Source organism: Salarias fasciatus, chromosome 3 (genome assembly GCF_902148845.1).
Source record: "Salarias fasciatus chromosome 3, fSalaFa1.1, whole genome shotgun sequence".
Lineage (NCBI taxonomy): Eukaryota > Metazoa > Chordata > Actinopteri > Blenniiformes > Blenniidae > Salarias > Salarias fasciatus.
This window is the reverse complement of record NC_043747.1, coordinates 5,861,042-5,877,026: the sequence shown is the minus strand read 5'-3', so window position 1 is coordinate 5,877,026 and position 15,985 is coordinate 5,861,042. Positions and strand designations below refer to the sequence as shown.

At 43.0% G+C, this 15,985-nt stretch overlaps 1 protein-coding gene across 7 annotated transcripts in view; it reads right to left on the bottom strand.

Moving 5' to 3' along the window:
• The window catches only part of nrxn2b (neurexin 2b), a 686,522-nt gene that overhangs the window by 372,440 nt on the left and 298,097 nt on the right, over positions 1 to 15,985 (bottom strand). For all 7 annotated transcript variants that reach the window (XM_030088531.1, XM_030088536.1, XM_030088533.1 and 4 more), the window contains 2 exons: positions 3,850 to 3,969; positions 409 to 790 (listed from right to left, as the gene is read on the bottom strand). In XM_030088531.1, coding sequence (XP_029944391.1) covers positions 409 to 790; positions 3,850 to 3,969 — 502 coding nt within the window. The remainder of the gene's footprint in view (positions 1 to 408; positions 791 to 3,849; positions 3,970 to 15,985) is intronic.

Sequence of the window (15,985 nt, the reverse complement as noted above, 5' to 3'; positions counted from 1 at the left end):
GGTTTCAGAATTAGCCCCAGAAAATCTTTTATTTCACACAAAATGACTGTTCCTTAGCGCCAAAAATAAACTATTACCATGTTAATGCCTTTTCTAGGGTTTGGACTAGTTAAAAAAGCATGATACAGCCCCTTTAATGAAATTTCCATCTTCACATTGGCATGAAATGTATGGTCACTGGGTAACTGAAGATCTTTACTCACTGACAATTTTGACTCCATTTGTTTTCTTTTAATCTGAATAAATTGATTTTTTTTTTGTTTTTTTTTAAATGAGCTAATTCTACGTAAATACAATGAGTGAAAAACTGTCCTAAACACTGATCACCTTCATACTAAGTGAGCTCTGGATTTTAAAATCACTGTTAATAACATAAGAAGGTTTGACTGAAAGTCTGGCGGCGCTCACCCCTTCACCAGCTCCACCACGATGAAGTCGCTCCCGTCCCCGGAGTTGAAGAGCATCAGGCCGTCGGGCGTGGTGGTTTTGAACTGGAAGAAGAGGTGCATGGAGGCGTACGCCTGCAGCGTGGCCAGCGCCAGGTAGCTGCCTTTGGTCCGAAACGTCACCGGGTCGGCGATGATGTGGCGCATGCCGAAGCGCGCATTCAGCTCGCAGTACGAGATGTCGCCGTTCTTGCACTGGTCCAGGTAGGGCACGCCGTTGAAGTTCAGGCCCTGCAGGTGGCCGATGAAGTTGGAGGGCACCACGGATATGAAGCGGCGCTCCGTCATGATGCCCGTCTCGATGTTGTGGAACTCGAGGCGGGTGTGGGCGCCGGTCATCTGGCCTGAGAATCGACCAGACAAACCAACATTAGTAAATCACTTCTCTGCAATATAAAGCTTTCAAACAGACGTGGGAGGCATTGTGAGAGATATTTTGAGTCACAATAATATAAAAACCCTCATTCATTTTCAAATCTTTTGTATCTACGCTGAAAAAAAAAAAAAAGCCTGAGCGAAGAAGAGAAAAAAGCTCGACGAAAACCTACAATCAGCCTTCGGAATGAATCATTCTGATGCTTTATGATGGGAGCAGCGAGTCTGGAGTCACGTGCGGCGCCTCTTCAGTGTCTCCCTGCAGCTTTCTTAAAATTATAGGTAGCTAAACATCTTGATCTTATTTTCATTTCGCCGCACAGCAGAAAACCTCTCCGAGGGACTCTTGTTTTGTGGCCCAACGTGACAAACGTGACACTTAAATTAGATCGTTCAATGGTTTGTCAGCTCGAATATTCCTCGCCTGCCGAGTTCTGTAAAAGCACCTCTCAGAAAGCTAACCCCGAATAAAGACAAATAAAAGAAAGGGTTTCTTTCTTTCCCATTTGATGCAGCAACAAGAAGAAAAAAAAGCTGTGTTTAAAGTGCAGAACTGATAAAATGACTAAAACAAGCTAAAAAAAAAAAAAAATCCTTCAAATATCTAAATGGAAAAACTTGAATAGCTTAAAATGGGTTAAGAAATAAAAGAGATAAACAACATAATGACTGAAGTGATTTATTTATTTTGAGAATATGAATGTGATCCGTGACCCCAGTGTGTGGAGGATCACGTTTTCTTAAAGGGCAGAGCTTTATTTTTAACTTTAGATTCATTATAAGTGCCTTATATCTGGTCCATTGATTCTCTTAATTAAAACAAAACAAAAAAAAAAGTCATTTAAACTCATACTTTCTCAAATTTCTTGATTTTGTGAATTTAACATGATCTTTTTCTGCAAAGGTTGAAACTGAATGTGTTTGGCACGTGTTTCACCTTTTGACAGGGCTGATGGGACGACTGAATTTGGTGAAAATCCATTAATTGTATTTGCTCATTGTCACATAATTCCGAAATAATTTATTGCTTAGACTGGCTCGTCAGCCCTCGTGCTGCACGGTAAACATGGTCATCAGCCAATCAAATCAATGAACGCAGGAAGGAACTCAACACTGTATGTTCTTCAGGTCGAGCAAGCAAAAATTTTCCAAACAAAACACACACTATTTATGGTTATTGAGTTGAACGCCGATGGTCGGAACAAAAGAGTTATGGTGTCCGTTGGATCTGCACGTCAGGAAAGTGACCCAGCGAGGGAAGCTCTGAGGATGACCTGCGAGTCCTTCATGGCTCCTGACCCAGACAATTTTTTGAGCTTGTTTTGTGTGTTCTGTGCAATTTAACCGCAGCTTTTTTTTTTTTTTATTTTTTTTTACTACACTCTTGAGTCTGATTTCATTTTTGAGTGAACCGAAAAAAAAAGCAAGAGATTCGATAAAGCAATAATAAAACAGTCTCATAAAAGTTTGATGAACATTAAAACTGCTCGGTTGTTTGCCGGTTGGCTTTTTACATTGAGCACCGACACGGCGCTCTGAGGACAGTTTGTCGTACGACCTCTACGAACCGGCTGTTCAATATTACAGGAGAGAAAGCAGGAAGCTTCCTCCTGAAATCAATCCCCTCCTCGTTTGTTTTAAGCAGATTTATGCCCAGGAGGAACCCGGTGAATGGAGTCTTCTGACGTGGGAGCAGGATCGATACCGCCGGCATTTAAAACTGACACAACAGCTGCAAATGTACCAATGTGAAAGTTCGATCAGATTCCAGTTTTTGGTTTTACTGCAAACGCTCAGAAGGATTAGAGAGAGGCGTGTTGCTGTGGTGGATCTCTCTCTCTCGCTACACAGCTCGGTTTGAGGTGGACACGGGAGTGGAGGGCGTCTCTTCCTGTTGTACGGTCTGTGAAGCAGTTCCACCTTGGCGGGCGGACTCCCTCCCTCTCGTCCTTTCGCCCGGGGCCAGCCGGCACGCCGAGCGCCCGTGACTCCACCTCGTCTCTTGACCTTTCTGTCCTTCCTGCGCTATTTTCGCTCTCCCACGGTGGCGCACATGCATGTAAACCACATCGCCCTTCTAAATTCCGTGCGTTTTGTTCGTTTCGTGCGTCTGCACTAGCGTGGCGGGGCCGCGAGCTCGTCTGCCATTTGCAGCCTTTTAAAAGTGAGTCATACCTTTCGGTGCGAGTCGGTGTGGGAGGCAACGCCGCAACCAAACTGAATATTAACATTTACTCACTGACATCAAACCAAATGATTAATTTACACAATCTTCTTTCCAATCGGTGGGTTTTAGCTCGCTTACTGCTCTCCTTGAAATATCAAATAAAAAAAAAGGCAATGGTGCGTCTGAGGCATCACAATTATTCATCTGAAGAGATTTGATTTTTTTAAAAATGGCTAAATTTAACTTGCATTAAAATTTTGATTCTTGTATGTTTTCTTATGTGTTTTTTTTTAATTATATTTTGTTTTCAGTACTCAAATCATTCGGGTTTGTTTATTGGATTGTCTAAATGTCACTACTATATTTAAATCATGTTTTTTTGACAAAGGAAACAAAGGAAACATCTTTGACAGAAGAAGCACAATTATCATCTTTATAAACTTACTTTGAGCTATAGTTAAATCATGCTTGTCATATCTTAACATTTTATTGTATAACTGTTTGCATTATTTCGCTGATGACTCTGTTATTTATGTATCAAATGCATATCTAATTATTATTATTAAATACTATTAAAATTATCATTTATCCATTCATTTTTATAATTTCTTTCTATCCAAGTCTGTTAAAAATGATATTATCACTCCACAACTTTATTTATATATATTTCTATACACTCCACCAGGTGTGTATCTACGCTGAATCTACATCAGAGTAGCTCTCTTCCGTTGTCCCACTTGTGAGCTTCTGGATGCTGTTGGACTAGTTTTCTTTGGTGCTTCCTGAATAAATCTGTAACTGACCGATGCACCCCCCCCCCCTCCCCGTCTCCCACAGACGGGACGTCCAATCAGAGCTCACCCTCCACGGTGACGTTGTCCACAGACAGCTGCAGGCTCTTGCCTCTCCGCACCACCTTCACCGAGTGCCACTCGTTGTCGTTCAGCTTCTGCCCCGCGAACAGCGTCTCAGGCCCTTTACCTGCAGCGGGGGGAGGAGGCGGGAGTCAGATCGCAAGCGGCAAAGGGGAGAACAGTTAGTTTACCCACACACACACACACACACACACACACACACACACACATTCAAGAGTTCCCACAGTTGGTGACAGAGCTAGTAGGAAAAAAAAAAAAGCCTTCATGTTTGCGAGGCACATTCACTCCATGTATTTTTCCCCTCACTGTTCTTGAAATGCAGCGGAATCAAATATTCGAGCTGACAGGCTGTAAAATCAGACGTCTTCTCGGAGGCTCACGGAGGAATGTCAAGACAAGAGAAAGAAGTTACGGGCGCCTCGGCGGAGCAGATTAGAGGAGGGAGTCAATGAGTGGTGGAGACGGCGCGTTACGCACGGCGTGCGGAGAGTGTTTCGCGCCCCCCCCCACCCCCACCCCCACCCCCACCCCCCGAAGTGAAAGAGCTGAAACCTTCACAACTCATTCACTCTTTCCACTCTCCTACTCCCAAACTCCTGCACTCGTCTCCTCCCTCACTGCTTTTCCAGCCCCGTTTGCTGCAGTGGCATATGGCGTTAGCAGAGACGCCTGTTTGGAAAGAAAAAAAAAAAATCACTTATGTAAATATCTTTCTCTAAGTGCAGGCTGCTTCTATCCTGCCAGTGACAGAGCCATATTGCATCAGTGCTGCCGTGATGGAGTGACGAAAGTGTGGATTTCCACCGAAACGCCACCCAATGACAAGTGGATGAGCGGATTTGTTAGCTGGCAGTTGATACAGATGTAGAAGGGCAACATCTGGTCGTGGAAGAGTTTTCACTCCTTCAGACACTGACGAGAAGGCCAATCAATGGGGTGGCTGTCCCCACAGTCCCGGGGCCTCATTTATACACGCTGCTTATGCACAAAGTGGGGACTGAAAGATGTGCACACCACTTCCCATGCACACAGTGCGATTTATAAAAATAAACTTGTTTGCGAGCGTCGGTACATCATATGTTATGCTTTCATCCTGAAATGATACAGAGTGCTGGAGACCACTGATTGATTATTATTGTTGGCAAGGTGTGGAACAATCAGTCAGGCTGCTGAGTAAACATATAAATAGTGCGGCGACAGATGTGCGTGATGCTGCTGCACTATGGATGCTCTGATACTGCTGGAAGCAACTCTTGATCCAGTTTCGAGTTGCTCTCAGCCACTTCCTGCTTACAGTCAGTGGTATCTACGGTGGTGTGAATTCAGAATTGGTTTATTCTGAATTAAGTAATTCAGAATTATATTCCTGAGCTTGTTGTTTACAAGGGGAAAACGATGGATTAAATCCTCTTTAATGCTGGGGGCGAACGTGACGTAATTAAGTCACCGAGAAGTAAACAACACATTTTGATTGCAATTTTCTCTTTCTTTCTCGATTAACTTCAATGCCGCAGCTTTAAAAATTTTCACATTAATAAGCGCCCATCTATCCATTCACTGTATCTATTTCTTCTCTAAAGCTCCCTTTAAATAAATCGTCTCCGTACGAGTGGAACCGTGGGATGCCATCTTGGACTATTGCATCACCATGACGGAGGAGAATGAGCAGAAAAACCGGAACAAAGTTTTCAGGTGTTTACATCATTTTAGAGCAGAATTAACCTTTATTTGGATATAAACCAGAAAAAAAAGTCCCATGAGAATACGGATGTGGTCATGGCTCATACAAAGGACGACTCAGGATGCCAATTTTGCAAAGGGAGCTTGAAATTTATGACAGTCAGATTGTCTTCAGTAGCAAGACCATGACAACATCTGTCCTCTTGAACCAAGTGGAACACAGGACGATCAAATTAGAGCCAAGACCAAAGATAGCAACACAATTCTCTCATGATCGTCTCATTTCGTCTGGAATGGCTCAAAGTTGTGAAGCGGCCTTTAGGCTAAATAGATATGATTGCACAAGACACCATGATGTTTGAGGCAGGTGTACTCGAGCTATTTCTGCTTCACTTCCAGGACCGGTTGATCTTTTCTCACTGGCTAGCAGGCACATCTGTTCCCGGGCTTGATATTGCTCGGTGTGGACCTCCTCTTCTGAGTTGTTTTTTTGGAATAAGTCGGTCGGTCGAGAAAACAATCTTGTCAGTAGATGTCCCCACCTGGCAAGAAAACACACACCTGACCCACTTGAGGCTGTTTATTTTCTCCAGGTATGTTTGTACCACAGCGAAGGATTTCAGTGTTTTTGTCCTCTGCCATGTGAAATTGGAAAGACAGAGTTTTTCATCACGAGCCGTGTGTGAGGTAAACATTAAAAAAAAGGTGCTGTCGTGTTACAGAAAGGACAGAAGTGGATGAAAGTGGCCAGCAGAGGAACTAAGTTATTGGGGGAAAAAATGTTGAAAGGAATGTGTGAAGATAAACAGAAAAATATGAATTTAAAGAACTCTATAAAAGAACTAAAGAATCAAAAGAGATGGAGCTGAGTTGATGAAAGATCGTAAAGGTTCCAACGGCCAAGTGCTGCACAAATGAATGCGAACCTTTTAGAATGGAGTTCATGTAATATTTATTTCATCCGGCTGCTACAGGCCACAGGAGAGAGGGGACCGCTGCCGCTCTCGCTGCAAAAAGCCATTCAGCCATTTGGCCATAACACCACTAACAATAGGAGGGTGGTGGCAAACGAGATACATTTATATATGCCGCTGTGGTCAAGCCAGCCAAGCAGCAGAAAAGGCTCCGGGCAAAAGGTGGCAAATGTGCAGCCGGGGAGCCGTACGGCTGCTCAGTAACATTTGAAGAAAAGTACAGGTAAGAGCGATGGAGTCCTACTCAAAGGTTAAGGACCCGACCAAAACACATTCACCTACTTGTTCAGCGGGCCTGTGTAAAAAGCACAACATCCACGTCATCAGTCTGTAAACTGGAGAGTAAACCTACTCACCCTTCATTGAAATTAGAGCTACTATAACTCAAACAAAGCACATCAAAATGTGTTTTCAGACTAGATTGCTTCAGCTTGACAAGAGCAAATAAATCAATCAGTAAACTCAGAAATGTATTTTAATCCACTTCGATTAAAACCCATCATGGCAATTTACAGCAGAGGTAGACAGATTACTGGATACAATCCCAGCTGTTTATGGGTAAATGCAAGATATAACCTGGTCAGTTTGAGTAAAATCTGAGATTTTAGACTGTGTAGAAATTCAGGCAAAGAAAGAACATGCAGAGAACAACCCTCAAGACGGTAACTGAACCAAGGACATTGACGAGAACGCTAACCTCTTCACCGATAGCAGCTATTATGATGCATTTTGTGTCACTTACTTCAAGGGGCACAGCGCAGTTTTAAATATTAAATTATCAATTATTCACACCCACACACGTTTTCACCTTTGCCTGATGGGCAGCAAGAGCTATTTTTGCAAGATCGCAGTCGCTCCTATTTCCCTGTGCAGGGCACTGAAGGCACAGTAATATGAGTGATTCAGGTACGAATCGCTCTGAGCCTGACGTAATGCGCCTCCCGCTGGCCTGGTAATCCTAAGTTTAGATTTGTCCGCCATTACTCCGCAGGACGCTTAGCAGCAACAACTGAGCAGTACTGAGGATGGAGCTTCCAGAAAGTAAGAAAAGACCGGCTTCTAGCACTGCCACAGCTCCAGCACAGACCCCACCAGGCAAAAGAAACTTACATTTTACTCGAGCGCTGCTAAAAGAGCGAGGAAGGAGTTCCCCTCTTCTGTGCACGTACATGGGCACAAGCTTTTCACTAAGCTGCAGTTACGCCTAAGGCCTGCAGGGGTCGGTGTTTCGCATAAAACGAGCAAATTGCACCGTGCTCCTTTAAATGTCAAGTGTGGCGCACACCTATAATCAATCATAGCAGCATTGTATGTCATAGATGAACTGATAAAGAATCTTGGAGTTCAAGGAAATAGTCAAGTATGTTGCGATTTTTTTCCGATTCGGGCTTTTCTTGTTGGCTTGTTTCATTATCCCTTGTGGCAATGAAATAGTTTACAAAAAAAGTAAGATCTCACAATGCAGGAGGAGTTGGACAGAGATGAAAGTAGAAGGCGTGGGATGACACATAGGCATTGCTTGCAGCTTTGTTGAAAAACATGTAATTCAGATAAAAAGACAAGAATTTTTTCTGAAGTCAATTGAATAAGTGAAACATCACAATATGATTATTTTTAAAATATTCAAATGGATCCTTGTGATAATGCAAAGAAGTAATCTAGACTTTATATTTCAAAAAACATGCTGGCAAAAAGAAACTAAGACTGACTATAATACTTCTTGAGAAAAGAATCTGAAAAATTAGGGTACTTTTTTTTTCTTGAGGACAAAGTTGACAGAAGAAATAAGAAGGAATGCAGTCATAGCCAATCAATGTACTGCACAAGGGTGTCATTTGGTTTTTCCTCAGTGTTTCTTAAGATATAGAGCCTTATATACTTGAGTTGATGGTGTAGTTACTTTTTTTCATCAGAATAAAATGAAAAGGATGCACCCATTTATTTCCTCAAATGATTTACTGGCTTAATCTGTTTGAGTTGGAGGGTCAAGGAAACAGCCTCGGAATATAAAAGATGTGTTCTTAACATTAAGACGACACGATTGGTTTTGTGTACTTGAGCAAGACATCCACATCTAATGAGAAGCAGGAAATGCTGCTCTTCTACCCATTAGGCATGCATGAAAATATCCAACTGGCTCGCTTACATTAAGCTGCATGCAGCAGGTCACTTTCAGTTCGTCACACAAGCTCAAAGCCTAACGAGTGTGGAGAGGAGCGCTGGCGGATTGATTGTACACCCTCAACTTTTCAAGATCTATTGAAGTCCGGCTAATCACCGCCTGCAAAACTCCATATTGCAGTTTATCATTGATGAGGTCTCACTTTACTGCTGAGCCCACACTGATAACAAAAAACGCCAGTGACCAGCAGTCCAGGGTTAAATGAGCCACTAAGCTTTTAAAGCAGACACTAGAAGTCAGAAGTAGTCATTACTGAGAATAAAACCCAAGGAAATATGCAAGGCTCATTAATAAAATGCAATTAATTTGAAAGTAGTGCCCTCTCCCTTTGTCCAGGAGATCCAGCAGGGTAAAGAGCTGTAGTCTTCCAAACAAGAGCTTTCCTTCCTCATCTTCTAGTCTTCCCACTTTGCCCCCTTCCCTTGTTCTTTCTAATTGGGTGAAAGAGAACCTGACGAGATGTTGTGGAGGTTTCTTTACCCGTTTAAAAACAGCTTGCGCTGTGGATTCATTGACTGTGTCAGCACTCCGTAAGTGAGAGGTGTGATGTTTGTGGGCCGTTGCATAATTACCAGCAGTCATCCATCATTGGAAGCTATGTTCCCTCTGTAAACAACCTTGATTAATGCAATCGGATCAATGGGCCACGAGCCCTCAGCCAGTGGTTGCGGGTTGTTGCCATCAGTCTCTATTCATTGGTGCGCTCGCTGCTGCTGCTGCAGCGGCGGCGGCGGTGAGTGCTTGAGCACAGTCCTGTAATTATTTTTTGTCTCAACCCTAATCAAAACAGCTCAAGGAAAGTGAGGCTGATTCTGCAGTGGGCAACGATGACAGCGTTTCTATTTGGATAATCAAGAAACAAACAAAAAAAAAAGATGAGAAGTGTTTGTTGTCTCTCACTGTGTAGGAATGTCACAAGAATCCGGATATCTATCAGTCCACTGATGATAATGTGTAAACTCTCAGAGCTGTGAGGTGCCAAAGACAGGAGCAGCTGGCAAACCGAATTATCTTTCCAAGGAAAACAAACTCTCTCAGTCCTGTTGATGTTAATAGAAAACGCCCTAACATGTAGTAAAAAGGATGCCACACAATGGTTCTTTTGTGTTGTGCATGACACCCGAGCGCGGCGAGGTCCAGTGACCGCCCCGCGTTGTCAGTTAAAATCATCTCTGAATGATGATGGCTTTGAGGTACAGCCAGTAAGCTTTCCCAATAAGGTTGTTATGTTAAAGTGGCACATCAAAGTCTGGCCAGAAGGAGAGCGGCCAGCTCGAGACGAATGATCACGGGTCTGTAATGCTGTGGCCAAAACAACAAGAGCACAGCCGTGGGCACTCTCTGTCTGGCTTGCTATATATACAAGCCACTGAATCCTGGAAGAACCACTGCCCGTCGAGCAGTGAGGGTGTTGGAAAGATCCGGGCAGGTTGATTCAGAAGGACTAGTCCAGGAGTAACAACTACCACAAGTTAGACATTTTTAGTAATTTTTTTTAGGTGCATTGAATATAGGCAGCAAGGTGTTTTGGTGATTCATATCCGCCTTACATTGAGAAAATCACAGATTTCTGAGCTGAGACTGCATGTTCACCCTGTACCTGGGTGAGTAAATTATTTATTTTCTTATTTTGCATCTAGATATAGTATGAACTGCCAAGAAATTAAAATGCACACCTTGTGTCTTTACCGTTCTCAGGATGGGTTCAAGGACTTGCACACTTGATCCATATGTACCCCTTTTCCTCCAAGAAGAACTGGTCCGAGTTCGGTACTAGTGCTAGTTAGCTTTTTCAAATCTCGCACATCTTTAGAACCAGTAGTTTTTCCATTGACAATAAGAGCCACATCATCATCACGCAGCGGTTTATCCAAAAATGCTGGCACCATACAGATATCCACACAGCAACAATGAAGGAGCTCATCGTGTCCATGCAGGCCCCATTCCTGGCTTTGCAAGCCAGGGATGGAAAAAGCCAACTGTTCGTGGTTAAAAATATATCTACACGCTCAGATGTTGTTTTAAAAATGGCAGTTCTTCATTTCCACTGGGCTCGTCGGTGCTTTGGTCTGGTCAAGCAAAGAGTTGGTGCTAGCTTAGCACCAGTTTTGAGAGGCTGGAGATGGGAATACAAAGAACTGGAGTTCAGTCAGGCTCTGGCTCTGAACTAGCACTGCAATCAGCTTTATGGAAAAGGGGTAGTAGAGGATAGAAGGATTGAATAGTGTACAGTACAGTGCAGGAAAAGCTAGTAAGGTATGGTACAGTAGAGGAAGTATATTAGGTAACTTTGGCCTAAAATATTGTATTTCATTCACTGGACCAGAGGAGCAAACTGTAAGCCATTATCTAATGATGGATTGTCATTGGAGGCTCTAATTTAGCATGAAGAGGAAATTGAATGGCTTTACATTAAGTGTATTGAATCAACTGGGCTCAGATACGATTACTTAATGACTTCATTTTTGGCGTTGTGGACCGCAATAAAGAAAGACAATGGAACAATGTAGCCCTCGGGCAATCACTTGCTTTTCTGCATGCTCAGCCTTTCACCTGACAGTAAGAAAACTCTGGTTTGACTTGCTTTATGGTGCCTGTTGCCTCTGAAATATAAACTGCTTTTGAGTGTCTCTGTGTTAGCGCCGGTGCTAGCACAGAGAGAATCAAACAGATTGTACCTGCCTGATGGTACGAGCTTCCAAAACACTTTTACCCAAATCAATTCTGTCACAGTGAAATAATCTACTTACATTCTTCAGGTTACTCGAGCCACTGACGGATGTGGAATAATAAACAGTTTGACATGTAACTTCTTACTCAGGTGAAAGAAAACAAGCCTCTGAAATACACTGAAAGTAAAAAGTATTCCATTGAAGGACATTTCTAGAGGCTGTTTCTGTGCAGTTCTGCAGTTTCAAATACCTTCTCTTGAATGAGACCTTGGATGTGGGAATGTGCTACTGCTCTCTCTCGCTTTGTGGTTACGCTTATCTAGGTCTCTTTCAGCTAAGTGGCTGCTAGTTCTTCCTAGCAACCAATGTCACAGTAAAGCGGCACTCTTTCTTTTGACGTCTGCTCTGTCAAATTCCACCTTTCAAGTCAATCTTGTCCTTTTATGGCTGTCGTGTAGAAGGGATTGTGATTTATGTGGCCCTGTCCCATGCATCCAGATTTAACTCACAAGATATACTGTAATCCTCTGAATGAAATTCATGTGATGGCCTCTTTTATATTACTAAAAGCTAAACTATCACCAGTAACACAGCTGAATAACTCCAACAAACTATACCATTATTTATTTTTCCACTGTGTGTTTCAGTGCAATGGAAGAATCTAAATTGGATGGTTTGGATTGTTGGTGCACGTATACCGATAGCAGTACGAGCTACGGTATTGTACTCATACTCATTTGAGAGTTTCAGGGCTTACACGCCAGCAATGCTACATGCTAAACATGAATAAACCATGACTGATATACTCATTAACAGCTAGTTGGAGTGTGTGGAGACACACAGCAAGCTCATTTCCCTCAACTTAGTCTACAGTACACATAAGATACGCACTAAGGCTGTTGGAGGTGCATGTAGCATTGACAGAGGCAATGCAAGGCCTTCGTGTATGGAGTATGAGTTGGATTTTATGGCATTTAACAAGTACTTGTGTCGGTATCTGATATTGGCTAGTAGCTAAAGGTTAGTACTTGTCCATTAAAAATTGATACATCCTTTGTTTTAATAGTAACTGTCTCTGCAGTACAAAAGCCTGGAAGGTCTACAAAAGTACATTATCAAGTCTTCCTATTTTCCAGCTTTGGATCCAATGATTGCAAAACGGAGCTGTTGAGGGAAATCTAATTGACCTGCCATGAGAATCAAGATTAAGTCCTGAGAAGGTCTTCCTCAGAGCAATCCCAAGATCGTTTCAATGAGAGTCTCTCGCCAACATACAAGAACCACAGCCACCAAAATAACATTAATAGGTAGCTTCTCGGATGTGCTAAAGAAAGCGACAGCCCCTGAGTTGATGCCCTCCCCAGGGGGTCCAGAACCTCAGGTCTGAAACCACTGCTCCACACTGAAAGCTAAGTGCCCTCAAAGAGCCATTATTCTAACCTTAGCCAAACCTGAGCGACTTGTGCTCGACGAGTTCCATGACAACAGATCCCACCATGAAACACCTTCAGATTCCTTCTTTTCTTATGGATTGTGACAGAAGCTGCCATCTTCAGGTGTGTCGTACAGTAGCGAATGCCAGCCAGAGATCTGGTATTCCTGTCAGTTCCCTGGAAGAGAACATAATCACCAGCAGCAAGCGCTGGGGACGTTTGAGGTCATGAGCAAAAAGCCAAGCGTGTGCATGCACGCTCGTGCATTTTCTGTGCAAGCACCCACAAGAGAGAAAAATATAACAGCGCGCTGCACTCTAATTAAAGCGAGCTCCAGAACGGGCGGGCGCTCCCGAGCTCGTTCTTTCTTGGCTCAGCAGCCCCACTCTGAGGGGAAAAGTCATAAGGGGATGCTGAGTGTCGCTGGAAAGAGGAGGGAGATTGAGGCTGGGGTGTGTGGCGGCGGTGGGGAGGGGGAGGACGAGGGGAGGCAGGCAGGACAGAAAAGGCAGAGAGGAATAGTGGATACCAGATGACGGTAATGGATTTTTCATGCAGAGCTGCAGAGGAGCATGAAAACACAAGCCAGCGAGAGACCAAACGCTGACCAGGGGGAATTGTAATACTTGGCTTTATTGTGGATTTCAATGAAAACGAAGGGGAGGGAGGGATTGAAAAGGATGCCTCTATAAGAAGTATAGCTAAAAGAATCTGCCGCCTTGCATGACAGGCAGGTGCTGCAATGGAAGTGGGAATACCCTTGCGTGTACGATGAGCATACCACTTGTTTACGTTCACAATTACCATTTCACTACCAGGTGATGCACCTCAGGCAACTCCCCCCTGTTGTGCCCCCATCTGGGAGAGCACATTGTGAATATGCAGTCAAGACGAGCGCACCGTCGAAAGTGCATGCAGCTTTAATTACATGTAAACAGGATATAGACATTGTTCTGTGAATCTGAAATCAAGCAAGACTATTTTCTTCTTTCATCCATTGCTGGCAATAATAACACTTTGAAATCAGCACAAACATAAGACAGTATATGAATTAATTTTAGAAGGATGGGACCAATATTAAGATTGCTTAAAATTTAGAATTGTAGTTGCTGCATTAAAGTTGCGCATGCCACCAAATTAGAACTACTAATCTTCTTTCAGTTGAAGAATCAGATTCAGTTTAAAGTGGACCAGATGAGTAAAAGTTCCTAATCTGTTCATGAAACTGTCACTTGTGAATGGCCTGTGCTGGGTCCAGTGAACATCTTCTGTTGGTTGAAAGAAGCAAAATGCTCCCAAAACCCAGGATTAAAGAGATTGAGTGGATTTGGGAGATCCACCTTGAAGTGAGTGTGATCCAATCTATCTGCAAGTGTTCCTCAATAAATGGCTGTTGACTTCTAGCAACCACAATGTTAAAAATTAGCTTGAGTCTGTGACAAATGTCAAACAAATTTCAATAATAAAAGATTTAACAGTGATGTATGCATAAAATATCATACCAAAGTAAAGCAAAGCCTAAAGAAGGAATCAAGTCTGACAGCAAAGTTCGAGGAAAGAACCTCCACTCCCCTTACAAATCATCAAAAACAGCTAAAACGTGTTATTTTACTGAAGAGACAGGGCCAAGCCAGATCTGAGACACATTAATCCTGCTGTGATTTATTTCTGGTTGGGAACTATCAATGAATCTGTGCTTAGAGACAGATTTATCACTACCTCATTGCAATGGCCTCTTCTGATTATGCTTAACGGTCTATATAGTAGAACCAGAAACTCACACTTACTGATGTTCGTGCAGGAAAGGATTTCAGCTGCATGAACTGGGAGCTGGTGGGCGTTTCTTGTGTGTGCCGCAGCCTATGAACTGCGACTGCATGATTTTCTTCCTTTCTACGATTGTGGGAGTTGCGTGTGTGTGTGTGTGTGTGTGTGTGTGTGTGTGTGTGTGTGTGTGTGTGTGTGTGTGTGTGTGTGTGTGTGTGTGTATCGAGTGTGTGAGCACTGCACTTCCGTTCAACCTTGCCGAGCGGAGAGGTCCACGCTGTGCACAATAGAAACATCTCCCACACAAACATGTTGTCCGGTTTCCTCGCTGCGCAAACAGACCAGTGCTCCTAATTGGACCATTGGGGGTTCGAGTGTGTCTGAGTTTCTGCGCCTGTGTGTGTTTGTGTGTGTGACTGACAGATAGAGATACAAAGAAGGTACAGGGGACTCACATGCACAAAATCTGCTGTTACAATTTTAATTCAGTTCTGAAGTTATAGATTCAGTGGCGGTGAGGGGGTCAGAGGATCAATGGGATGTGAGCATTGTATATATTTGTGTGTGTGTGTGTGTGTGTGTATGTTTTTCACCATCTGATGGATCTAGAACCTGGAATTCAGCCGTTGTTTTGGGGTTCACAAAACACAAAGTTCAAGATGTGGTTTCTGGATGAGGCAGCAGTTATACAAGTCTTATGATGGTGAAGGTTTGGGTCAGATTTGAGTTAAAACTAATCTGTAAGTTAAACTCTGCTTTCACCCAATTTGACACTTGAGATTCTAACTAGACTCGTGGGGTTCAACGTACGTTTTGGGTTATTATCGTTAACATTTTGATGCTTCAGTTCATGTTACAACTGGGAAACGGTTTGGTTCAGACCATTGATAGGGTTAAAGTTATTTGTCAAGATTAGTGTAAGGTGTTATTTGAGTTCTTTTTACAGATTCTGAACCTTGGAATCACACTTCAAGTGATTTAAGCCTGCTTCTGAGAGACCAAAACGCTGGATCTTTTAATTGGAGGTGCCCAATATGTCAAACATTTATCCTCATCGTGGTCTCAAAGACAAAACAAACTCACATTGGAATGAAATGACAGTCACTTACAGAGTATTTCATACCTGATGACCATGAAAGTGAAAGCAAAAGTAAAACAGCACATAAATATTGGAAAAAGAAAAAAAAAAAATCAGTGGCTCCAAGGACTGTTTGGGACCAGGGAAAGTTTGAGTTTTCACTTGAAAATGCTCTGTAAACATGGCCTGAGTTGGTACAGTTTGATATCATGTGTGTGTGTGTGTGTGTGTGTGTGTGTGTGTGTGTGTGTGTGTGTGTGTGTGTGTGTGTGTGTGTGTGGTCAGGCACATGCAATGGCCAGAAAATGATCAGAGAGATGCTGTGTCAGCGTGTCT